Genomic DNA, 26,090 nt, shown 5'->3' on the forward strand with positions numbered 1-26,090 from the left:
ACACCCCCGGCCCCTTCCTAGAGGGAATGTATATATCTAATAAACAGATTAACAGAGTTACAGGTCATCTAGTCCAACCCCCTGCCCAAGCAGAAGAACCTACATCTGTTTTTACCTAGGATCGAACTCACAACCTCCTGATTATGAGGAGAGAGCTCCACCTCTAAGCCACAGCAACAGGTGTTGTAAACAAACTGGGTAAACAAACTATTGGGGTCTCTCCTCTTTTAGAGCAGCGAGGTGGGATCCCCTTATTCTAGACCAGACTATCAAGTCTTGGAACCCGCGAGCGATGCTTTTCTTCAATCGTTCTATACTAACCTAGATCTATGGCCTTGTATTCGTGAGTCTACAGTCCGTCGCTCTCCTTCCCGGATTCCTTTCGTCGGGAAGCACTCCGCGGCCTCCAACTTTTACGTCATTCGCGGCCCCTTGCTGATGCTTCCTGGGAGCTGTAGTCCGTTGGCGGAAGTGCCCTCCTCTTTCTGGCTGAGGAAGGGGGGGAAGGAACTACACTTCCCGAGATGCTCGGGGCGGCCGCGTCCTGGATACGGGAAGCAGCCGACGGCCTACCATGGATGGAGCGCACGGATCTCCTCGGAGCCCGGATCCAGATTAGTGGGCGGCGGCGACCCTCCCAGCGGCCTGATGGACGAAAGCAAAGTGAGTAGGTTGGGAGGGGCTCCCGGGGGAGGGGGAATTCGGGAGGTTGGCCGCTCTTCTTCCGGGGTACTTTGGACCTGCGATTTCTTCGTGGTCTCCCATCCAAACCGTCGCCAAACACGCCCGGCCTCAGTTTTGACCAGCCCTGGGCCTTCATGCCGGGATTTATGATGTAAAATTTCCGAAATAAATGAAGTAAGGGAAGGGCCAGTTCGGCTGCCTCCTCTTGGTTAGCCCTGGGATTTCTTGGTGGTGCCTTGTCCCAGGACTAAATGGGATTAGCCCCGCCTTGTGAACTGCTAAGGGGCTCTTCTTCCAACCACCCCTTCTCCTTTCCCCGTGAAAGGAGTGGCTTTGTGTGCTAAGAAGATGCATTTTGGCCCTTTTCCTATGACTTTCCTCCTTGGATTACAATTCCCCCCCCCTTGGGAAAAAAATACAACTCCCTACTTTTAAAATGGATAAATATTTCCTCCAGGTATTGTCATAGAATAAGAATTGGAATAGAATTGGAATTAGAATTGGAACGGCAACGGCATAGGATAGGATAAAAATTGGAATTGGAATGGAATGGAATTGGGAATGGGAATAGCAATGGAATAGCAATAGCATAGGAGAGGATAGAATTAGAATTAGAATTGAATGGGAATAGGAATAGCAATAGCAATGGAATAGCAATAGGATAGGATAAGAATTAGAAATAGAAATAGAAGGATTAGGACTAGGATTAGGACTAGGATTAGGACTAGGATTAGGACTAGAATAGAATAGAATAACAGATTTGGAAGGGACCTTGGAGGTCTTCTAGTCCAACCCCCTGCTTAGGCAGGAAACCTTATACCACTTCAGACAAATGGTTGCCCAACATCTTCTTAAAAACGTCTAGGGTGAGTTAGAAGTTAATTGTGCAGCATCCTTGGCCCCAAGTAAAAAGCCCTTTGGGCCCTTCCTTTTTTTCAAGATGCATCTTTGATTTCCTGGTGGCCTCCCATCCAGGGACCAATCATGCTTTGAACAGTTCAGACTTCACACAGAAGTTAACAGAGTCTGCCCCTGCATGTCACTTTGATGGTTGGTTCCAGTCAGCCAGATGTTTAGGCTGGATTTTGCATTTTTTATCCACTTTGCCAGTCCTTCCCAAGTATCCGAGATAGGCCAGATGTTTGATAGTGTTAAGACTATTGTAGGATGGAAGCTGTTCTAAATAAAGCTGCCCTCTGCAATCAACTGATGGCAATTTTGTGGTGTTCCAAGTGATACGCCAGATGTTTTGGATTACACCCAGCATGCCTATTATTTACAGGTAGTCCTCGGCTTCCAACAGTCCTTTTAGTGACCGTTTAAAGTTATAACGGCACTGAAAAAATGACCTTTTTCACACTTAATGACTCCCCCTGCTCACGTGATCTAAATTTGGATGCTTGGCAACTGCCTCATACTTATGACGATTGCAGTGTCCTGGGGTCATGTGAACAGCCCCAAAATCAACGGGGAAGCTGGGTTCACTTAATGACTTAACCACTGCAATGATTCCCTTAAGAACCGTGCCTGAAAAGGTCGTAAAAACGGGGCGAAATTCACTTAACAAATGTCTCACTTAACAATGTAAATGTGAGTCTCTATTGTGGTCGTAAGTCGAGGACTACCTGTATTGGTACTATGGTACCCTTGTTTTCTTTTGCCATTGTCCTCCTACTTCTGTTTGCAGGTCTTGTTTGTTTTGTGACTTTCTCCAATTCTTTCACTTCTACTCTATTGAGGGTGGAACAAGAAGCAATGGGTGGAAACTAATCAAGGAGAGAAGCAACTTAGAACTGAGGAGAAATTTCCTGACAGTTAGAACAATTAATCAGTGGAACAGAAGTTGCCTCCAGAAGTTGTGAATGCTCCAACACTGGAAGTCTTTAAGAAGATGTTGGATAGCCATTTGTCTGGAACGGTATAGGGTTTCCTGCCTAGGCAGGGGGTTGGACTAGAAGACCTCCAAGGTCCCTTCCAACTCTGCTATTGTATTGTATTGTATTGAGTCAAGCTATTCTCCAAAGCACCCGAGGGTAGAACAAGAAGCAATGGGTGGAAACTAATCAAGGAGAGAAGCAACTTAGAACTGAGCAGAAATTTCCTGACAGTGAGAACAATTAATCAGTAGAACAGGATTTGCCTCCAGAAATTGTGAATGCTCCAACACTGGAAGTCTTTAAGAAGATGTTGGATAGCCATTTGTCTGAAACGGTATAGGGTTTCCTGCCTAGGCTGGGGGTTGGACTAGAAGACCTCCAAGGTCCCTTCCAACTCTGCTATTGTATTATTCTGCTTGTCTCCACATCCAGTGTCCACACTTTTTTGCCTTTCTTATTGGCAATTGTTAGGATTTGGGTATTACCTGGCAGGTGCCTCTCCGTCTGAATTCTAAAATCCCCAGAGCAGTTTAGTTTTTATTTTTTAAAATTGTCTGTTACTTTCTCTATTTTATGGCCCCATCAGTTCTTGCTTGCAGGAAAATGGTTTTATTGCAGATCGTCCCATGCATCCTTGTTGCTACTTTGCCATGCCGTTGTTTGCAAACCGTCTGCGCAATCTTCTTGCAGCAACTAACTAGCCCGTCCACTGTTTCTTCTCCTTTGCAAAGAGGGGGAATTTGCTGGCTTTGTATACATTTGTTCGTTAAGGCTTGGCTTTGTGCAGTCAGAATGAGCCCCTCTGTCTCTTTTTTTAAAAAAACTTCTCGGTTCTTAGCCATTGTCAGGTCGTCTTATCTTCCTTGCCTGCTGATTGCTGTCTGTAGTAGTTACGTAATAATTTGCCTTGGAAATATATGTACACTAGCACCGTTGCTCAGGAATTTATTTATAGGGGGAAAATGTTCGGACCAAACGTAATTTCTAATGTTGGATTTTCCCCCCTTACCAGAGGGAGCCCCCTTGGGGAATACTGTGAAGCCATTACCATGGCAACTTCACTGTGCTGTACAGTAGAAGCCATTTTACAGCAGTACAGTAGAAGCCATTTTACAGCATTACAGTAGAAGTCATTCTACAGCAGTACAGTAGAAGCCATTTGAAGGCACAACAGGCTGTATCTTAACAGAACACACCCCCTGAGGGATTTTAGGGGTGTCTTACCCTCACAGTATTTTTCTCCAGAGAGTAAGTCATCTGTGTACCAAGTTTGGTTGAAATCAAGAGAATCCAGCCTGCTACATCCTTCACAACAGATTTTGTTCCCTCCCCCCACTCAGGTAGCCGGTGGCAAAGTGAAGAAACCAGGTAAACGGGGGCGCAAACCCGCTAAAATAGATTTGAAAGCCAAACTCGAGAGGAGCCGGCAGAGCGCAAGGGAATGCAGAGCGCGGAAGAAACTGAGGTACCAATACCTGGAAGAGCTGGTTTCAAGCCGGGAAAGAGCCATCTGTGCTCTTAGAGAAGAACTAGACATGGTAATTCTCTCTTTTCTGTTTTCCTTTTTGCCTTTCCCCCAAGTTCTTTAAAAAAAAAAATGTTCCTGAGTTTTCTGACTGTGATGCAATTGGTCGCCAGGGAGATTCATTCCTAGCTGATTGTTGGGGTAGCTGACGTTCCCCATTATTCCTGCAGGGTTTTCCCGCATAGTTTGGCTCCCTGCTTACCCACAATCCACCACCCCCAGTTGATTGAGCCGTGGTGGCCCCAGTGGTCAGAGTGCAGTACTGCAGGCTTCTTCTGCTGCCTGCTGGCTGCAGGGACGCGGTGGCTCAGTAGCTAAGACGCTGAGCTTGTTGATCAGAACGGTCGGCGGTTCTCATCCTGGTCACCGCGTAACGGAGCAAGCTCCCATTATTTGTCCCAGCTTCTGCCAACCTAGCAGTTCCAAACCACGTAAAAAAATGCAAGAAGGAAAATAGGAACCAGCATTCTGTGCTCCTTCGGCGTTTAGTCATGCCAGCCACCTGACCACAGAGACGTCTTCGGACTGCGCTGGCTCTTCGGCTTTGAAACGGAGATGAGCACCGCCCCCTAGAGTCGGGAATGACTAGCACATATGTGCGAGGGGAATCTTTACTGCAGGCTTCTTCTGCTGACTGCTGGCTACAGGGACGCGGATGGCTCAGTAGCTAAGACGCTGAGCTTGTTAATCAGAACGGTCGGCAGTTCGGCGGTTTGAATCCCGAGCGCCGCGTAACGGAGCGAGCTCCCATTATTTGTCCCAGTTTCTGCCAACCTCCTTCCTTCTCTTCCCTTGACTTTTCTGTCCTCTCTTCTGCCCCGCTCCACTCTATTCCACTTCCATCTCTCCCTTCATCCCTTCCCTTCCCTTCCATCTTTCTCCTCTCCTTATTATATATACATTTCCGTTTCCCAGCGAGGTACAATGTATTTTCCCGTGACCCGTCAAAACCGCGCTCGACTAAGTCGCGCCTGATTAAACCGCGTCGCTGACGTCATCAACAGGGCGACAACAGCCAGCGCGGAGAAAGAAGGGTGTTTTAAATAGCGCTTTGAAAGCAAGCCGATTCAACTTAAGGTAAGGGTTAGGTTTAGGGTTAGGTTTAGGTTTAGGGTTAGGGTTAGGTTAAGGATTAGGGTTAGGTTTAGGGTTAGGTTAAGGGTTAGGGTTAGGTTTAGGGTTAGGTTAAGGGTTAGGATTAGGTTTAGGGTTAGGTTAAGGGTTAGGTTTAGGGTTAGGTTAAGGGTTAGGTTTAGGATTAGGTTTAGGGGGGTTAGGTTTAGTTTTAGGGGTTAATTTTAGGTTTAGGGTTTACAGCGTGCTTCTGTCTCTGTGCTGTTGTCGCCCTGTTGATGACGTCAGTGACGCGGTTTAGTCGGACGCGGTTTAGTCGAGCGCGGTTTTGTGGTGGAACCGTATTTTCCAGGTACTGTCTCTTTCAAATATAATCATACATTTTCTTGGAATTGCATTTAAAGCAAACAGACTTAATATCATCTTTTTCTTTTCTTTTTTTACATACATAGTATTGCAAATGTCAATAAACATCGGGAACCGTCCACGTTCTAAAACCTTGGGATACGATTTAACGCCTTTTGCGTGGCCTCTTTCTCTTTCAGTACAAGCAGTGGTGCATGGCAATGGACCAAGGGAAAATCCCCTCTGAAATTAAGGCCCTCCTGAGCGGAGAGGAGCAAAGCAAGCCTCAGCAGACCGTAGGCAAGATGGCCAGAGCCGTAAAGAGCGAAACCAACAGCCACAGTTCCCGTAAGCTCCACTTCACGCAATTCTTCACTTCGTCACAGACGGGGGCAGAGGCAGGCGGGGGTGGGGGGTGGGGTGCCAGAAAAAAGAAGAAAGAAAAAAGCCTGCCACGATTTGGTTCCCAGGCTGTCCTGTGGCTGCCATCCATTCGTGGTCAAAGGGGAAAGGCCCTTCCGCTGGGAGGGGCTTGCTGATGGGAGCTGGTTGTTACAGCTCCAGAATCCTGGTTGCGTTATCTGTCGGATGAGCAATCCATCAGCCATCTGTATTTTAGTATTTTAGTATTTTATTAGTATTTATAGGTCGCCCTTTTCCCTGAGGGGACTCAGGGCGGCTTACATAAAATGGGGAAGGGAGGGTACAGACAATAGACACAAAACAGTACATAAAAGTAAAAATAGTAAGCAACATTCATTCATCATTCGGGTGGGGACAGATTATCTTTATCCCCAGGCCTGACGGGCTAGCCAGGTCTTAAGGGCTGTGCGGAAGGTCTGGACGGTGGTGAGGGTACGAATCTCCACGGGGAGATCGTTCCAGAGGGTCGGAGCTACTACTGAAAAGGCTCTCCTCCGTGTGGTTGCCAGTCGACACTGACTGGCGGATGGAACTCGGAGGAGGCCTAATCTATGCGATCTAATTGGTCGCAGGGAGGTAATTTGTGACTGCAAATCCTCCCTTGAAAGACTTTGCTAGATGGGAATGAACAGAATTCACAGTCAATTAATAAAAGGGTTTTTTGTCGGGACCTGGAGTTTGCTTCATGCTCTTGGGAAGCCTCGCTCAGAACATCCAGGCGCAGGGCAAGACGTCCTTGACTCTCTGAGAAAGGAATGTTATTTAGACTATGTGTCTCCCATACTCCATATAATCCCCCCTGCCATTTTCCCACTGCATTAAACGTGGCACGCCAGAAGGCCCAATGCAAAAGATGGCCTCCAGGCCTGATAGCTGAGCAAAAGCCAACATGCCATCCCGTTTGTGCTGGCCTCCTTCCCTTCCATTTAACTTCCACCGCATGCACCGATTCTCCGGAAGGATTGCGCCCAGTACATATTTTAGTTGGTTGTAAATAAAAAAACAAACCCGGTTGCAGAATCGGCGACTGAGCACATAAAACTCTAATGTAAAATATGTTTCTTTTCTCTTCCAGGGTGAAGGTCAATCCATATTTTATTTTAAAAAAACAAACAAACCAAGATGATTTTTATTTTTATTTTTAAAAAGGAGTAACCTACGGGCTTGGAGTGAAGTTGCCCATCCTTCTGCAATGTCAACCATTCCGCTGTAAATGCAGTGGGAGTTTCAGCTGACTTTCAAAACCAGTCCAGAAGCAAGAGGGCAGAAAGTGAAATCTTTTTGATCCGTTTGATTTAATTAACAACAACAACAGCATCCGTGTGTCTGCAGGAATATCTGCTGGAAAGCAGAGAAGGGAAAAAGGCCCAAGATTGCATCAATCCCAAATCTATTCCAATGCTCTGGGGTTGATTTTGTGGGTAGAAGTGGCTGAGTAAAAAGGGGGGAAAAACCTTTTTTTCCCCGTGGGATTGGGCCACCAAACTCTCCTTCATTGTGTTAAGGCCTCTAATTATGCTTTTGATTTTGTTTTCATTGTTAACTGTATTTTAGTGTTTATTTAAGGAAAATACAGATAGAGAAGTAGAGTTTATTATTCACTTGATAGCCCATTTTGCATTGGACGTAGATATGTATGTATATATATCTGAGGTTTTTTTCCCCCAAACTGGGCCATTTTAAGCCGCTTGGACTTCAACTCCCAGAATTCCCCAATCAGAATGGCCATCGATGAGAATTCTGTCCCCAGACCTTAAGCAGTCAAGTTTGAAAAATACCAGTATGGAACATGTTGATAATACCTTGTTGTACATGGCCAGTATGTCGCCTCCTCCTTTTCCTTCTGACGTTTCTGAGCTAGTGGAGTTTAGGCTGCAACTTGTGAATGGTGACATCCTTGACCCCCCCCATGTCATCTCAGTCGTAAGATTAGGTACCTAAGCGAGGGCACCCTGCCTGCAGAAAGGGGTGGAAGATATTGGTTTGGGTTGTTAGGATGGGTGAGGTTGCAACCGTGGGACTCTTGGGCCAAGCAACCCCCTCTTCAGTTGCAGCTGCATGCACAGATCATCGTGTCCGTGGTGTGTCGTGTGGCGGGTGCCTGTTGTGATGCTGCTGTCGCTGTCTTAGCACACAACCATCCTTTTGTGGATTGAGTTGACCATTGGAATTAAATTCAATGCTAAATTCAAGTCTTCATCTAGGCGAATTAGTCATTTGAGCAGCGGCGAAATAAGTCTTCAGCGGCAAAAAGTATCGAGGGTGAACTTTATATTTTCTAAACGTGCACAATTGCGTCTTCGCTTAGACTGCTTATTAATAGGAGTTGATGAGTCAAAATCATTGTAGTCTTGGTGGTGTTTTTTCAATCCCACCCCCGCTCAATGGAGTCTTGGAGAGGTTTGGTAAGGAAGATACCCCGCCTAGCTAGCTAGAGCAGAGTTTGGCAACCTTAAACACTCAAAGAGCCACAAAGGTCCTAACCGGAAGCTCCCCGTTCAATTCTGGAGCCGACAGGAAGTCCGGTTCCCCCACCATAGAGTCTCCTCCTAGTGCAGCATCCTTTTTCCTCTATCTGTCCTAACCAAAAGCCCTATCAATTGTGGAGCCAACCGGCAACAGGGAGCCGCAGCAGAGGGAGGAAAGAGCCACATGCGGCTCCAGAGCCACGGGTTGCTGATCCCTGGGTTAGAGAAAGAGGGGGGCAGAAGCAGCTTGCCCATTTCCTTCTCCTTTCCCTTCTCTCTCTTGGTTGCAAACCATATTGTCTGCTTTCGATATAAAAAAGAAGGGCATGAGAATTTGTGGAGAAAGGCTAGCAAACGAATGTAGCATCCAGGATGTTTTATATTCTCTGTTCCATGGGATTGGTGCATCTGAAGTATTGAGTGTTGGGAAGGGAATAATATTGGCAACTTGCAACCTAACGCTGTGCGTGTTTTTGCTGCAGGGGACAGAAATAGTTAAATTATCGTGAGACCAAAGTCTGCCCTTTTGTATTAAAACGGATATGACAACGCTTTCGCTGTCCTTTATTAAAAGGGTTACTGGCAGAGGGTTGGAAGTAGGACTCGACCCGTCATGTCAGAAACGCCCAAACCCAGCAGCGCAGAAAAAAAAAACCAACAGCGAATGTACTTTGTTTATATGTATTAAAACAAAACTGTTTTAATGAAAGCTTCCTTTTCTGTATGGAAGATTGTGGTGTTTTTTTTTCCAGTCATCTGATGGCACGTGGGTAAAATGTGCAACCTTCTTCACACTATGGCGCCAAGCTGCTATCCAGCTGCTAAAAGGAATAAACAATAAATTGCAGTATTTGTAAAACCTCAAAGAAGTGGTGAATTCTTCCTTTGCGAATCTCTTTTGGAATCCGAGGCTTTTGGGAATGCTGGCCTTCACTTTTCAAAGTTGGGGCTTTAATCCCCAATCTCGATGTTTCTTAGCCTTTTAGAGACTTTTAAGTTATGGGGACTTCAACTCCCAGAAAACCCTAGCCAGCATTTTGCTGGCTGGGGTTTTCTGGGACTTGAAGTCCAGACACCTTAAAATTGCTGAGGTTGAATAAACTCTGCTCCTAGCATTTCCAGGAGGTCTGGGAGAGATTTCTGTCTTTTGCTGCTCTTTGGAGCATTTGGGTAGGCATGTGAGCAAGGTGGATAAAAATCTATCTATCTATCTATCTATCTATCTATCTATCTATCTATCTATCTATCTATCTATCTATCTATCTATCTATCATCTATCATCTCTTTATCATCTATCATCTATCATCTCTATCTAGCTATATTTATCATCTATAATTGTCTATCATCTCTATCATCTATCATCTCTATATCATCTATCTATAATTATCTATCATCTATCTATCATCTATCATCTCTATCTAGCTATATCATCTATAATGATCTATCATCTCTATCATCTATCATCTCTATCGATCTCTATCTATAATTTATCTATCTATCTATCTATCTATATCTATCTATCTATCTATCTATCTATCTATCTATCTATCTATCTATCATCTATATATCATCTATCTATAATTTTATCTATCTATCTATCTATCTATCTATCTATCTATCTATCTATCTATCTATCTATCTATCTATCTATATCCTATCTGTCTGTCTATCTATCTAGTATTTTTCGGAGAATAAGACGCATCAGAGTATAAGGCGCACCAAGATTTTGAAGAGGCAAATTAAAAAAAAAAGTTTTTGCACTCTGCGGACCTAAAAACGGTCCATTTTTTTGCTCATTTTTGCCCTCCCCAGTCCCCAGGAGTACCCTGGAAGCCTCCTAAAGGCTATGCACGGCCATTTTTGCAAAGGGGCAGGGTTTCGGGAAGCCAAAAACGCTGTATTCGGTGTATAAGATGCACCCAGATTTTCACCCTCTTTTTTAAAGGAAAAAGGTGTGTCTTATACTCCGAAAAATACGGTATCTATGTCTGTCTGTCTGTCTGTCTGTCTGTCTATCTATCTATCTATCTATCTATCTATCTTCTATCTAAAATCAGATTTTTTAAATTTTAAATTGGATTTATTTTTATTTTTCTCAAATGTATTTTTGGAGTAAAAATCTAAAGTTAGTTTTCTATTTAAGATACCTTAGTAATTTAGTTTATTCAGCATGAGACGGAGCTTCGTGATGTAGCATGAGAGGCTGTATAATCTGCAACATTGGGACTGTCGGTGAGTCAACAGCAGGTCCGAGGGGGAGCAGAATGACACCTGCTCTTTAAAAATTACGATTTAAATCGAGTTGATTTCAACCAAGCCTTTTTATTACTGATTTAAATCGGGATTTAAATCGACGTGATTTAAATCAAATCCACCCTGCAGGTGGAGCTGTGGAGCTATGGAGATTCTCAAGTCAATCAGGTCACAGTTGTCCCCAAGGTGCTGTTTTCAAGAGGCAACTGGACTTTCTGGTTTTTCTTTGAAGACGTTTCGCTCCTCATCCAGAGAAGCTTCTTCAGCTCTGATTGGAAGTCCAGTTGCCTCTTGAAAAAAAGGCACCTTTGGGACACAAGAGGAGAAGATTGACTCATTTTTAACCTAAGCTGGCCTACAGCACCAAGAACCTATAGCAGCCTAGAACTTCACAAATATTTGTGTTACACACGGAAGGTCTGTGATTCACACCCTGCAGCCTCTTATGGTAATGGGAGACTGACTCCTGGACACTTCAGAAGCTGGATCTGGGGCCTGTGTAAAGGACATGAAAAAGCTGCTTAATTGCCTTGACTCCCCTTTAAAAATCTCGGGAATTTGGCAAAAATACTGACTTCTCTTGGCCAAGCATGTTTCATCAAGTTACGTTACGCTTGCAATAATACGGCTGTTTACTGATTTCAAATGGTATTTGGGGTTGGTTCAGATTTGGGTTGCGGAGGAGAATGAGGAGGCCTGAAAATAAATCCAAAGTAAATTTGAGTTTTTCATTCCTCAGTCTGATCCTGAATTTAAGCTTCCAATTGGAGCACAGCCCAAATTGGTGCATATTGCCGAAGGTACATGATATTGTCTTCCGTGGATTATCTATAGACTGGATGAGCGATATCCGTATCGCGATGTGGCAGCACAAAATGACACGAGTAATTGGCTGCGCATTTCGTGATTCATTTCCTCTACGACACAACTGATGAGTGTGGTGTTTGTGCCACAAACCTGCTTCTTGACGTCATGGTCAACCTTCTTGGTCAATCAGCCGCAAGAGTTCTCCAAAAATGCTCACAGAAGTGTCTAAATGCACAAGATACAGTGGTGAAAAAATTTGCACACATGGGACTGTGAAGTCCCAGGACATGGTTTCCACTTTCACTTCTAAAGGCAAAGGTTCCCCTTGCACATATGTGCTAGTCGTTCCCGACTCTAGGGGGCGATGCTCATCTCCATTTCAAAGCCGAAGAGCCAGCGCTGTCCGAAGATGTCTTCGTGGTCATGTGGCTGGCATGACTCAACGTCGAAGGCGCATGGAGCGCTGTTACCTTCCCACCAAAGGTGGTTCCTATTTTTCTACTTGCATTTTTTACGTGCTTTCGAACTACTAGGTTGGCAGAAGCTGGGACATGTAATGGGAGCTCACTCTGTTATGCAGCGCTAGGGATTTGAACCCCTGAACTGCTGACCTTTCTGATCGACAAGCTCAGCGTCTTAGCCATTGAGCCACTTTTGCTTTCTATTTTCTCCTGTAGAACGTTATCACCCAGCCCTCTCCCAGAAAAATGAAATATCCTAGGAAATATTGAAAAGGCAGAATATTTCCCTGGATTTGAAAAGGAAGAAACATGTTTTAAAAGACAGAATAGTTGCCTGTAGCTTCCTGCCCATCCCCTCTGTCAATGAGCCATTAAGATGCCCAAGCCAGTCCCTTTACATAATAAAGAGTTCTCCCCTTCAGCTCCAGGGTGATGGGATTAAGGAATGATTAGCCTTTACCCACTCATCACATGGCATCTGAGAACTCAGCCAAATCAGGATTCAAAACACAGCCTAGAGAGTTGCCCCTGCATGGCCCCATGGGAGTCTGACAACCAATCAGAATACATTTCTTACACAGGAACAGGAAACAGAGAGGTGGGACTGAACAGATTATAAAAAGCCCAGCAAGCCCCCCCCCTCGACCCGTCTCTTCTTCTCCACCCAACATTGAAGCACGTGATCACCTTTTCTGTTCAAGACTCAAGCCATGTGGTCCTGTCCACCATTAAACCATCTTTCCAAGCAGCCTCCATGTCTCCAGTGCCTTTCCCCCCACTTGGAGCCGAACCCAGAAGGACATTTCTCCCAACACTCCATAATTTGCACAATGGTAATGAGTATCTTGACTCTATTTGATTAATGAAAATGTACCAGAATCCATAGATGAATCGCTGTTGTTCTTGTTGATTAGTTAATATGGGCCAGATTGAGTCCTGGATCAGGATGAGATTGAGACTTTTCACCTGTGAGCACACCTGTACATATAAAATGTTTGCAAGTCTGAGAAGCCACTACGGTGGTCCTTGTTTCAGTTAGGAGGACAACTGTTAATCCATCTATTATCAACAAATATAGTTACAGGGAAAAGCAGAAACCATCAACTACTGTTTTTTGCCACTATTGTTTAATTCTGTACGTGCCATGGCCACGTGGATCCCAGTTTAGAGGAGGATTTTGCAGTATCCTTCCCCTGGAGTGCGGAGGGAATGGAGATTTTTGCAGTATCCTTCCCCTGGAGTGCGGAGGGAATGGAGATTTGACAGTATCCTTCCCCTGGAGTGGGGAGGGAATGGAGATTTTTGCAATACCCATCCCCTGGAGTGCGGAGGGAATAGAGATTTTACAGTATCCTTCCCCTGGAGTGGGGAGGGAATGGAGATTTTACAGTATCCTTCCCTTGGAGTGGGGAGGGAATAGAGATTTTACAGTATCCTTCCCCTGGAGTGGGGAGGGAATAGAGATTTTACAGTATCCTTCCCCTGGAGTGGGGAGGGAATGGAGATTTTTGCAGTATCCTTCCCCTGGAGTGCGGAGGGAATGGAGATTTAACAGTATCCTTCCCCTGGAGTGGGGAGGGAATAGAGATTTTACAGTATCCTTCCCCTGGAGTGGGGAGGGAATGGAGATTTTTGCAGTATCCTTCCCCTGGAGTGGGGAGGGAATAGAGATTTTACAGTATCCTTCCCCTGGAGTGGGGAGGGAATGGAGATTTTACAGTATCCTTCCCTTGGAGTGGGGAGGGAATAGAGATTTTACAGTATCCTTCCCCTGGAGTGGGGAGGGAATAGAGATTTTACAGTATCCTTCCCCTGGAGTGGGGAGGGAATGGAGATTTTTGCAGTATCCTTCCCCTGGAGTGCGGAGGGAATGGAGATTTAACAGTATCCTTCCCCTGGAGTGCAGAGGGAATGGAGCAGAGGTGGGTTCCTACCAGTTCGCACCTATTCGGTAGAACCGGTTCATCAAATCTACCGAACTGGTTAGAAGAGGTTCCACCAGTAGACCTGGAAAGCAGGCCACACCTACAGAAGAGGTTCCAAAATTTTTTGAAACCCACCACTAGAATGGAGATTTTACAGTATCCTTCCCCTGGAGTGCGGAGGGAATGGAGATTTTACAGTATCCTTCCCCTGCCACGGCCATCACGCCACACCACACCCTCCAAGCCACTCACCAATTCATGCCACGCCCATCAAGCCACGCCCACAGAGCCAGTAGTCAAAATTTTTGAATCCCACCACTGGTTCAAATGCAGAGAGCAGGAATGTATTGCCGGTGCCGACTGAAATGGTTATTCTAAAGAAGTCTATAGCTTTAAAACAATCTGCCGTCGGATCAAATAAACAGACTCAATAAAACAAAACATTTTATTTTCCCTGCTCAAGTGTATGGAATTCCTTCATGGAGACGGACATCTGTTCCAAGGAAGAGCCTTTGAAAAAGCCGGCATTAATTATACAAATGTGTTTGGTGGGTTTGAATTAATAGGCCAGGCGAGTTTTTTCTCTTTTGCTTCTCTGTTGAAAGAATCGTATATGGTGTCTTTGGAAATGGTTTTTGGCGCAATGGGGAACTCTGAGATCCCCACGTAATTTTTCTTGGCCATCTTGGAGCTGGTTGTGATGGTGTAGGCATTGCTCCGGTAACATTTCATGGAGGACATACAGAAAGTCTCTCTTATCCCCCTCCTGAAGTTGGCATTATATGCCGAATACAACGCAGGTTTCAGGGCCGAGGAACTAAACGATATCCAAGTCACCGTCAGAAAGACCAAGGAGCATCTCCTACGATCGGTCTCGGGTGGGTGCCACAGTTGGACCACGTAAAACGGGAGCCACGAGAGGAGGAAGAGAGCATTAAGCGTCAGGAACATTTTGATGGCTTTCACCTTTGTCCTAGGGACCACGTTCATCGTCCTCCGGACTGCTCTGCCCTCGCTCCCGATTTTCCAAATGTGCTTGATGACTTTTTGGTAAAAGAAAACGATGAGAACCGATGGAATCAGGAAAGCTACGAGGACCTGGATGATGCTGTAAACGGCGCCATCCCAAGAATAAGGAGGGAAAAATCGGCAGTGATGGTCTTTGTCCGAGCCTCCAAAAATAAAAACCGGAGACATCAAGGCCGCGCTGAAAATCCAAGACGCCGCAATCATTTTTTTGGCTTTTTCCCTCGTCACCTTGAAACTTAGCGGGTAGACAATCGTGTAGAACCTGTCAATGCAGATGGAAAGCAAGACGTAAATCTGAACCCCGGGGGTGAGATACTGAAAATACCTCATTGTCTTGCACATCATACTCCCCAAGGTCCATCCGTCGGACGCTAACTGGAACAGGACGAGCGGTGTGCACCCGACACTAATCAGCAAGTCTGCACAGGCCATGGAGACCACGAAATAATTGGTGGTCGATTGAGTCCTTCTGCTCCTGTAGATGACGAGGCAAACCAGGGAGTTCCCGAAGACGGAGAATAGCCACAGGACCCCCCAAAACAAGCTGGCAAGGATGATTTCTCCAGGCATCAAATCATACTGTGAGGATGTGCCGTTTTTCTCCAACCCAGGCTCCGTGGACAAGGGGGTGGCCTCGTGGCTTCCCAAGGGGCTGGAGGTTTCTGCCTGAGGGTGGTTGTGCTGCAGGAGGCCTGAGGTTGGGTTGAGGAGAGGCGTGGTGTGGTGGTCCATGTCTTGGGAGAGCAGCATAGTCAGCCTTTCCCTCGGAGGACTGTATGGGGAGAAAGATCCATCAGTTGTTTGAGGAGCAAAGGAATAGTAACAAGTTTTGTTTTGTTTATTGGTTTTGTATGCCGCCCACTCCCGAAGGACTCTGGGCGGCTCACAATGAAATGGGGGAGGGGATAAATAAGACAATACAAACAATATTAAAAATGCACAACAGTCACAAATGAGGCGGGGCTGGATACTTCAACAGCCCCCAGCCTGCTGGAACAGCCAGGACTTGGTAGCTTTATGGAAGGCCAGGAGGGTAGTAAGGGTCCAGATCTCCACGGGGAGCTCGTTCCAGAGGGCTGGAGCAGCAAGAGAGAAGGCTCTCCCCCGGGGGGTCGCCAGCTGGCATTGGCTGGCAGATGGAACCCGGAGAAGGCCAAGCGATCGAATTGGTCTTTGGGAGGTAATTGGCAGGAGGCGGTCTCTCAGGTACCCAGGTCCGATGCCATGCAGGGCTTTATAAATAATAACTAGCACCTTGAAGCGAGTCTGGAGACCAATGGGCAGCCAGTGCAGCTCGCGGAGGATAGGCGTAACGTGGGTGTACCTAGGTGCACCCACAGTCGCTCGCGCGGCTGCATTCTGGACTAGCTGAAGTCTTCGAACACTTTTCAAGGGCAGCCCCATGTAGAGCGCGTTACATTAATCCAGTAAGCATCACTTTGTCTTCGTAACAGAATAAGAGTGGGGAAGGGACCTTGGAGGTCTTCTAGTCCAAACCCCGGCACAAGCAGGAGACCCTGCACAAGTGACGGCAGACCTTTTCGGCACCGAGTGGCAAAACTGGAGTGCGTGCACATGCTGGAACCGCGAAACCCAAAGACCAGCGGGCTGGTACACAGGTGCATGCCTGCCAGCTGGTCTTTGGATTTACGGTGCGCGCAGGTCAGCTAGTCTTCTGCTTTCCAGTGCACACATGCGTGCCAACCAACTGGTCTTCCGGTTTCCGGTGCATGCATGTGAGCCGGCCAGCTAATCTTTGGATTTCCAGCATTCCGGCAGGTGCAAAGACCAGCTGGCTGGCCCACGCATCCCGGAAGAGTAGTGGTGATGGCCCATGTGCCCACAGAAAGGGCTCTGCATGCCACTTCTGGCATACATGCCATAAGTTCGCCATCATGGCCCTATTCCACCCCAGACAAATAGCTTTCTGAACCCTCCTTAACCATCTCCAGTGATGGAGCACCCAATGGTAGGAATATAATCTAACGGTTGGGTTGGCAATACATAAATCATGTAACAATGCTATACTTGTTTCTTTAAATCATACTGTAAAATGTGATTGGTTGCTGTTTCCTCAATCGGCCATAAGAGGGAGCCAGAAGGAATGTTAGCTCTCTGTTTGTGAGATGCTGGGCTGAACTGATCTCCAACAAACAGTCCGGTACTTAAAGTTTGCTAGCAGTTGCAAAACTTACAGTGGCTCATGGCACTTTCTAACAGCCAGCTTCCAAAACACTCAGATCAGATCAGCCCAGCATCTAACAAAACAAAGAACTAACAGTCGTTCTGGCTCCCTCTTATGGCCGATTGAGGAAAACAGCAACCAATCACATTTTACAGTATGATTTAAAGAAACAGGTACAACATTGTTACATGATTTATATATTACCAACCCAACCGTTAGAATTATATTCCTAACACCCACAACTTTTAAAGGCAAACTGTTCCATTAGTTCATTGTTCTCACTGTCAGGACATTTCTCCTGATAGCGAGAACAATATACCAGTGGAACAGCATGCATTCAGACGTTACCTGCTACATGTTACATGCTGTATTAACTGATGGCACTGCGGGGGCAATCTAGGGGATTCTGGGGGGCAGCATGCGATGCAATCAGCACCAGGCTGGGGGAGAGAGAAAGATCGGCAGTGGTGCCCGACTGCTGCTTTAACCTTCTCAGCCAGCTTCCAACAAGCAAAGTCAATTGGGGAAGCCAGATTTGCTTAACCATCACAGGATTCACTTAGTAACTTCAGTGATTCACTTAACAGCCATGGCAAAAAAAGAAGGAAAGATTGTAAAATTCAGCGTGGCACAGACTTAACAATAGCCTTGCTTAGCCTTCTGTTTCTGTTGGGAAATTCTGTCCCCAGTTGTGGTTGTTAAGTCCGGGACTAACTGTAATGTAATTTCAAGTTAGCCATCAAACTTATCTTTAGCCTAATAAATAAGGAAGTGGCGACCCTTAGAAAACTCGGTTCCACCACAAAACCGCGGTAGACAAAAGCGGGGTCGACGAAAGCGCGTATGTGACGTCATCACAGCACGACGAAAAAGATCGAAAAATGTAAAAATAAAGCGAAAACCTTACCCTAACCCCCCCAAACCTAACCCTAAACCTAACCCTAAACCTAACCCTTAACCATAACCCTAAACCTAACCCTAAACCTAACCCTTAACCTAACGCTAAACGTAACGCTAACGCTCTAAACCTAACCCTAACCCTTAACCTAACCCTAAACCTAACCCTAAACCTAACCCTTACCTTTATGTGAATCGGCTTGCTGTAATTTAATTTTTATTTCAATTTTTCGATCTTTTTCGTCGCGCTGTGATGACGTCACATACGCGCTTTCGTCGACCGCGCTTTTGTGGAACGCGGTTTTGACGGGTCACGGAAAACTCTTAGGGAGAATGAGGTTGCAAATCAATGTGATCCTAAGCTCCACTCTTTATAGGATTTATAAAGAACAACATTTAGAAAGAATAACAAAGGCATTTTGTGCTGAGAGTCTGCATGGAAAGAGCAGGGGAGAAACCCATGGAAAAATATAACTCTGCTAGCAATAATTGTGTATAAACAGTGCAGGATTAGTACCTAACTTAGCACTTATGCTTCCAACACTTTCTGATGGAGTATTTCAGAACAGATGAATGTATGCCACGATTACTTATGTTTTAAGAATTAAACACTAATCCAAAGGATTTTGGTCCAACTAACCGTTTCCAAGAAAATAGCGTAATATAAACTGTAGACTCTTCATATTTATAAATTACAGGCATAGAGATGTCACACTCCAGATTTTTTATTTCTTGCACTTCTATGTTTTCCAGTGAAATATTTGCATAGGGAATCCAAGTGCCAATTTTCTTTTTGCTGGATTTCGCATCAGTTATGATCTCAATCACTTGAAATATTAGAACATATAACTGATTTAATCTGTTGGCAGATGAAATCCTATATAAGACCCCTACAATTTGGCTTCTTCCAGAGACACAGAGGAGCAAAGACAGCTTTTGCTACTCTCTGTTGTTTACTACTAGCACTCATTGGGTTGCCAAGGTTAAAGAGTTCCCACTTGAGTTGACATGAAAAATTATTATTATTGTTATTAACATTCATAGGGTGCCAAGCGTGGAGGAGGTGTAGCAATTTGGAAGCTAAAACACACAAGAAGTACAGTAGTGGCCAAAATTGTGGAAACCTTTTGGGGGGGAAAGTATATTTTTGAGGTTTGATGGCAAATAACACCACTTTCTTGGAGTAGTACCATAAAATTATATATCAAAGAAAGATAATTTAATCAAGAATGTCATGCAATAACTTTTATGAAGCATTTGCTATTAGAATAGCAGTTATAAAGAAGAAAAGTGAAACACATAGAAAAAAATGAGATATAAAAAATTATCACCATATAAATTAATACTTGGTTTAACCTTTAGCATGTGTAGGAAGTTATCACCCAGCCCTCTCCCAGAAAAATGAAATATCCTAGGAAATATTGAAAAGGCAGAATATTACATTTCCTTGGATGTGAAAAGGGAGAAGCATATTTTAAAGACAGAGTGGCTCCCTGCAACTTCCTGCCCATCCCCTTTGTCAATGGGCCATTAAGATGCCCAAGCCGGTCCCTTTACATAACAAAGAGTTCTCCCCTTCAGCTCCAGGGTGATGGGATTAAGGCATGATTAGCCTTTACCCACTCACCACATGGCATCTGAGAACTCAACCAAACCTGGATTCAAAACACAGCCTAGAGAGTTGCCCCTGCATGGTCCTATGGGAGTCTGACAACCAATCAGAATACATTTCTTACACAGGAACAGGAAACAGAGAGGTGGAGATCAACAGATTATAAAAAGCCCAGCAAGCCCCTCCCTCAACCCTTCTCTTCTTCTCCACCTAACATTGAAGCATGTGAACACCTTTTCTGTTCAGGACTCAAGTCACGTGGTCCTGTCCACCATTAAACCATCTTTCCAAGCAGCCTCCATGTCTCCAGTGTCTTTTCCCCCACTTGGAGCTGAACCCAGAAGGACATTTCTTCCAACAATCATGAATTATGGCCTTACAACCTCTTCCCATGGAGTGAACCAAGTCTTTTAGTTCTGCAGCTGTTATAATATGAAACCAAGATGGAATGACTGCTTCTATTGACTAGGTTTTATTGCTGGCTATATTTGGCTATAGCTTTTCATAGAATACAGATAGTTGAACAAACTTCATTGCATTACATTCTTGATTAAATGATCTTTCCATTGATATATCATTTTATGGGACTACTGCAGAAAAAAGAGATGTTATTAGCCATCAACCCTCAGAAATACATTTCCCTCCCCACCAAAAGATTTCCACAATTTTGGCTACTATGTAATATCAGGAAAAGTGCACACATGGAAGCTTCATTAATTGTGAAGTTACAAAACTGACATGCAACCAAATTGAGGTTCAATCAAGGCTCCAAATCCTCCAGAATTGCCCAGTTTTGAGTAGCTTTTAAACAGACCAACACAGTTAGAAGGAAGTTTTCTAGTCCAACCCTTTGCTCAAGCAGGAAACCCCTTTCAAGCAGGAAGCCCATTTCAGACAAATGGTTATCCAACATCTTCTTAAAGACTTCCAGTCTTGGGGCATTAACAACTTCTGGAGGCAAATTCTGTTCCACGGATTAATTGTTCTAACTGTCAGGAAATTTCTCCTCAGTTCTAAGTTTGCTTCTCTCCTTGATTACTTTCCACCCATTGCTTCTTGTCCTACCCTCAGGTGCTTTGGAGAATAGCTTGACTCCCTCCTCTTTGTGGCAGCCCCTGAGATATTGGGACACTGCTAACATGTCACCCCTGGTTAATAATCAATTAATCAATGGAACAACTTGCCTCCAGAAGTTGTGAATGCTCCAACACTGGAAGTCTTTAAGAAGATGTTGGATAGCCATTTGTCTGAAATGGTGTAGGGTTTCCTGCCTAAACAGGGGGTGGACTAGAAGACCTTCAAGTTCCCTTCCAACTCTGGTATTGTATTGTATTGTATTGTATTGTATTGTATTGTATTGTATTGTATTGTATTGTATTGTATTGTACTGTACTGTACTGTACTGTACTGTACTGTACTGTACTGTACTGTACTGTACTGTACTGTACTGTATTGTATTGTATTGTATTGTATTGTATTTGGAACGAGCTCCCCGTGGAGATTCGTACCCTCTCCACCGTCCAGGCCTTCCGCACAGCCCTTAAGAACTGGCTAGCCCGTCAGGCCTGGGGACAAGGATAGCCGCCCCTCCCGAATGATGAATGTATGTTGTTTACTATTTTATTATATGTTTTTATGTCAATGTCTGTATTTCCCCCTCCCTGGTTTTATGTGAGCCGCCCTGAGTCCCCTCAGGGAAAAGGGCGGCCTACAAATATTAATAAATCTCTCTAAATCTCTCTAAAGAGTTCTGAATGTTAAGTGCTTTGAAATATAGCAAGCCTGAAAAACTACATACTTTGGACAAAATGTCTTTTTCCATTCTGCTGTCTGTTCATTTGTGTTAGAACTGAATCATGCATTTTTAGCTTCTTATTATATGACACATGCTGGGATTCGGTTTGAATGTCTTCTCAGAAAAGGCAGTGGTGAAGCCCTTTCAGAAATTAACAAAAGAAACCAATTCTTCATGCCAAAATAATGCTTTAAAGAAGCTAATTTGCATTTTCTTTTAACAATTCATATCCTATTAATGAAAAATAAAGCCAAATGCTAGGAAATCAGGATTCACAAGCCTAAATCAATGTATTGAAGGCAAACCTAATAACCAAAGAGACATTTAATTAAATCCAAAAACCAATATGATAAGATTGATAATAAGGATAATCTTCTAAAGAAAGGTGATTTAGGTCCATCACTAAAAGGCAAATAAAATGTTGCTAACTACAGTATATTACATGATTTTGAGGAATCAGTATATAAACTGTTTTCAATTCGGACGACAATAGAAATTAGCAACTCATATTGCTACTTTAAAATGGTGCTTGTATTCAGCCCAATGAGTTCAATCTATCCAGGAGAAATTCTATTACAATATAATATAATAGCAGAGTTGGAAGGGACCTTGGAGGTCTTCTAGTCCAACCCCCTGCCTGGGCAGGAAACCCTACACCATTTCCGACAAATGGCTACCCAACATCTTCTTAAAGACTTCCAGTGTTGGAGCATTCACAACTTCTGGAGGCAAATTCTGTTCCACTGATTAATTGTTCTAACTGTCAGGAAATTTCTCCTTAGTTCTAAGTTGCTTCTCTCCTTGATTAGTTTCCACCCATTGCTTCTTGTTCTACCCTCAGGTGCCTTGGAGAATAGTTTGACTCCCTCTTCTTTGTGGCAACCCCTGAGATATTGGAAGACTGCTATCCTGTCTCCCCTAGTCCTTCTTTTCATTAAACTAGACATACTCAGTTCCTGCAACTGTTCTTCATATGTTTTAGCCTCCAATCCCCTAATCATATTTGTTGCTCTTCTCTGCAATCTTTCTAGAGTTTCCACATCTTTTCTACATCGTGGTGACCAAAACTGGATGCAGTATTCCAAGTGTGGCCTTACCAAGGCATTATAAAGAGATATTAACACTTGACGTGACCTTGATTCTGTCCTGTTTAGGCAGCCTAGAACTGGGTTGGCTTTTTTGGCAGCTGCTGCACACGGCTGACTCATATTTAAATAGTTGTCCACTAGGACTCCAAGATCTCTCTCACAGTTACTACTATTGAGCCAGGTACCACCTATACTGTACCTGTGCATTTCGTTTTTCTTGCCTAAATGTAGAACCTTACTCTTTTCACCATTGAATTTCACTTTATTAGATAGTGCCCAATGTTCTTTTTCAAGCTTGCTATATTTCAATGCATTTAACATTCAGAACTAAAGTAGATATATCTGTTTTTTTTGGGGGGGGGATAAATAAGAAGAATGTGTTTAACCATTTCTTCCTAGGGAACCTTCAAAAAGATACCAAGTTACTGATAGAAGAGAATATCTGTAACTCATTACCCAACTAGGTAACATCATCAGAGAACATCAAGAACCCCATAGATACCAAGTTAATGCTTTTTCTTCTGTGAATTATCCTCAGCTCTGGATGTGCCGGGAGAAATATCAACAACCTCAGATATGCAGATGATACCACTCTAATGGCAGAAAATGAAGAGGAACCAAAGAGCCTCTTGATGCGGGTGAAGAAGGAGAGTGCAAAAGTTGGCCTGAAACTCAACATTAAGAAAACTAAGTTCATGGCATCCGGCCCTCTCAATTCCTGGAAAATAGACGGGGAAGAAATAGAGGTAGTGATAGATTTTATTTTCTTGGGCTCCAAGATCACCGGAGGTGGGGGCTGCAACCATGAAATTAAAAGAGCCTTGCTCCTGGGGAGGAAAGATATGGCAAATCTAGACAGCATACTAAAAAGCTGAGACATCACCCTGCCAACAAAAGTGTGTAAAGTCAAGACTATGCAGAAGAAAAGCAGAATGACTCCTACCTGTTTCCAAGCAAAATCCTAAATTCAGCCAAGTTCCCCATTGAGAATTTCGGTCGCAAGGGCCAGCTTCATTTTGGAGATCACTTTCAATATTCACCGTTGCTCTACATCTGGACGTCGGAGGGTTAAATGAAAGTCAAACATGATGCACTTCCTTCTTTCCCTGGAAAAAAAGAAATAGCGATGTTGCTTGGGACTCAGTGATGACACCCCTTTCAAACTCCTAAAAGGGATCACATGGAAAATGAGTCACGTTGGGGGCCCCCTCCCCAGAGCTAAATCACCCCCCCCCAATATCTCCTTTCTTAAAAAAAGAAAGAAAGAAAAGTATTTGCTGTTCAAGATCAATCTCGTTGCACAGCCCTCAAATTTATCTGCATACATTCGTAACTCTTAGGGGGAACTTGCCTGTAATATGTGAGGCGCGGTGGGGGGGGGGGGCGTAATTGACACACTCCCCCACCGCCTTGTTGAAAGTCATTTATGCCGTAGAATAAATGAGGCACTTGCAGCACCATGGACAGCGGCGGAGTCGCCGAAGGACGGCCATACCTAAGTGGCTCAAACTGTTGCTTCTCTTGGGGAGATTTTGATAGTAGCCCCTTCTGTGCATGAGATGCACAGAATCATAGACTGACAGGGCTAGAAGGGGCCTGGGAGGCCTTCTAGTCCACCCCCCTGCCCAAGGAAGGAGATCTTATTGCATCCCAGACCAATCTTTTATCGGAAGTCTCCAGTGATGGAGTAGCCACAACTCCCGGAGGGAAGCTGTTCTATTGATTAATTGTCTTGATTGCCAGGAAATGTCTCCCTTAGTTCCAGGTTGGATCTCTTTTTTTAGCGAGCTTCCTTCCGCCAATTGCCTCTTGTCCTACCCTCCTCCAACTGAACTCTGCTCACCTGAACACTCCCCCCTCCCAACTTACCTTTGCCGTCTCCCCAAGGGGAAATGCTTCCCCCCGGGCCCTTGCTCTGCATCTCATCTCCCACGCTGCCCGGCTCCATCCCTTTTCACCTCAAATGCTTCCCATCCCAATAAAGGAGAAATTCAGATGGCACCCAGCTGCCGTCTCATGCTGACGTCCTGGTTGCCATGGCACCGAGCGATTGTTGAAGTGGATGGTTTTCTTTTGCAACAGTCACCCTGGGCCCCCTGGATAATCCTTAGAGTGGAAGGGGAAAGAAGGGGGGAAAGCCAGGAATGGCAAAGGAGAGTGGCATTTCCCCAGATTCAGCAAAACAGCCAGGCTTCCAGGTCAAACTCTTATTTTCCTGCTAATGCCTTGCCTCCTAGAATTGCAGCCTATGCTCAATTCAGCCTCTTTCCTGTGTGTTCCGAAAGGACTGGCTTCCTTCCCACTAGACTCATCTTTAAAGGATCAAAGCCTTTTTAGAACCCTTCTGTGGCCAAATATCTATGACAGGAATGGCTAACCCTTTTGTTGTTGCATGCCAAAAGCTTGCACATGCGACAGTGCAACAGTGTGCCCGCAACCATAATACAATCTGCGTGAGACCCCCCCACCTGCCGCACCCCATGCATGCACCCTACCCCATGCATGCACGCATGAATCCATGCATGTGTATGCAACTACATGCATGCATGCACGACCATCCCATGCCCTCATGCATGCACCCCTCACCCCTTTTTGGCTTCCATGTTGGTGCAGGAGGCTTTTCAGGCCAGTACCCCTGCACCCTGTTTTGGGCCTGGAAGGCTTCCTGCACCAACATAGAAGCCAAAATGGGGTGCAGAGGTGTTGCGCAAGGACCCAAAATGCAATGCGGGTGCCTCCCCCTGTGCATGTGCGCCACACCCCCACATATGTGCATGCATCCCCACATATGCCCTGCCTTCCGTGCATGCACAGCAAAGACACAAAGACCAGCTGGCCGGCAGGAGGCATGCGCGCATGCGCAGTGGAGGTGGGCTGGGGTGACAGCTGGCGTGCCCACAGAGAGGGCTCTATGTGCCACCTGTGGCATGCGTGCCATAGGTTCACCAACATGGGTTTATGAAATTCTCAGCCATCCAGGTCATAGTTGTATCAAAAGTGGTTTTTATTTGTTGAAAAGGCAACTGGACTGATTTATTTGAGGAAGATGATGACATTTCACTTCCTATCCTGGAAGCTTCCAGGATAGGAAGGGAACCGTCGTTCCTCAAAAAAATCCATCCACCCACCCCAGCGACAACAGATCACACTGGCCATTTAACGGGCTCCATCCTGCTCTGCGTTCCCCATTCCCACTGGCAGAACCAGGTTGCATATTTTTTTTATTACCGAACCAGTAGTAATGGTGGCCGGAACCCACCCCTGGTGTGGTGGACATCCATTCTGATGTATTTGGGCCCTGATAATCAGGAACTCAATGTTGATTGGTGACACAGTCTTGCCAACAAATGCCAAGGATGGACCGGAGACCATGCATGAGAAATCTATAATAAAGGGACTGCATATTTAATTATACATGTATTAACTGCGGCTAGAACTGCATTTGCACAAAACTGGAAGAGTGAAGAGTTCCCTACCGAGGAGAATGTGATTAGGAAACTATTAGAATGTGCAGAAATGGATAGATTAACCTTGGCTATAAAGGAGAAAGAACACTACATATGACATGGGAGGTATTTTATGGATGGCTGGAGAACAAAATCAGAAGCTAGAAATAAATGGAGATTAGTGAAATGTAGAGAA

General features: G+C 44.9%; 2 protein-coding genes across 2 annotated transcripts; one reads left to right on the forward strand and one right to left on the reverse strand.

Moving 5' to 3' along the window:
• Positions 1-517: 517 nt before the first annotated feature.
• CREBL2 (cAMP responsive element binding protein like 2) lies at positions 518-9,265 on the forward strand. Its single transcript, XM_087722251.1, has 4 exons — positions 518-663; positions 3,902-4,099; positions 5,706-5,853; positions 7,004-9,265. The coding sequence occupies exons 1-4, from the start codon at positions 649-651 to the stop codon at positions 7,006-7,008; spliced, it is 366 nt and encodes a 121-aa protein (XP_087578377.1). The 5' UTR covers positions 518-648; the 3' UTR covers positions 7,009-9,265.
• Positions 9,266-14,304: 5,039 nt separating this feature from the next.
• On the reverse strand, positions 14,305-24,411 carry GPR19 (G protein-coupled receptor 19). The gene is made up of 3 exons (XM_087722566.1): positions 24,318-24,411; positions 23,392-23,554; positions 14,305-15,643 (listed from the first exon to the last, which is right to left on the reverse strand). The coding sequence occupies exons 2-3, from the start codon at positions 23,430-23,432 to the stop codon at positions 14,374-14,376; spliced, it is 1,311 nt and encodes a 436-aa protein (XP_087578692.1). The 5' UTR covers positions 23,433-23,554; positions 24,318-24,411; the 3' UTR covers positions 14,305-14,373.
• Between the last annotated feature and the right edge of the window lie 1,679 nt (positions 24,412-26,090).

Source organism: Thamnophis sirtalis, unplaced genomic scaffold (assembly GCF_051295495.1).
Source record: "Thamnophis sirtalis isolate CommonGarterSnake01/CBP01778 unplaced genomic scaffold, rThaSir2_p1.2 scaffold_9, whole genome shotgun sequence".
NCBI classification, from domain to species: domain Eukaryota; kingdom Metazoa; phylum Chordata; class Lepidosauria; order Squamata; family Natricidae; genus Thamnophis; species Thamnophis sirtalis.

What these genes read in the sequence shown, in the direction of transcription:
- CREBL2 (XM_087722251.1), top strand. An exon ending in TTAGAGAAGAACTAGACATG is followed by an intron (nt 4,100 to 5,705) that starts GTAATTCTCTCT and finishes TTTCTCTTTCAG; the next exon opens with TACAAGCAGTGGTGCATGGC.
- GPR19 (XM_087722566.1), bottom strand. Translation starts at nt 23,432, where the DNA reads ATGGGGAACTTGGCTGAATTTAGGATTTTGCTTGGAAACAG. An exon ending in AGGATTTTGCTTGGAAACAG is followed by an intron (nt 15,644 to 23,391) that starts GTAGGAGTCATT and finishes CTCCCCATACAG; the next exon opens with TCCTCCGAGGGAAAGGCTGA.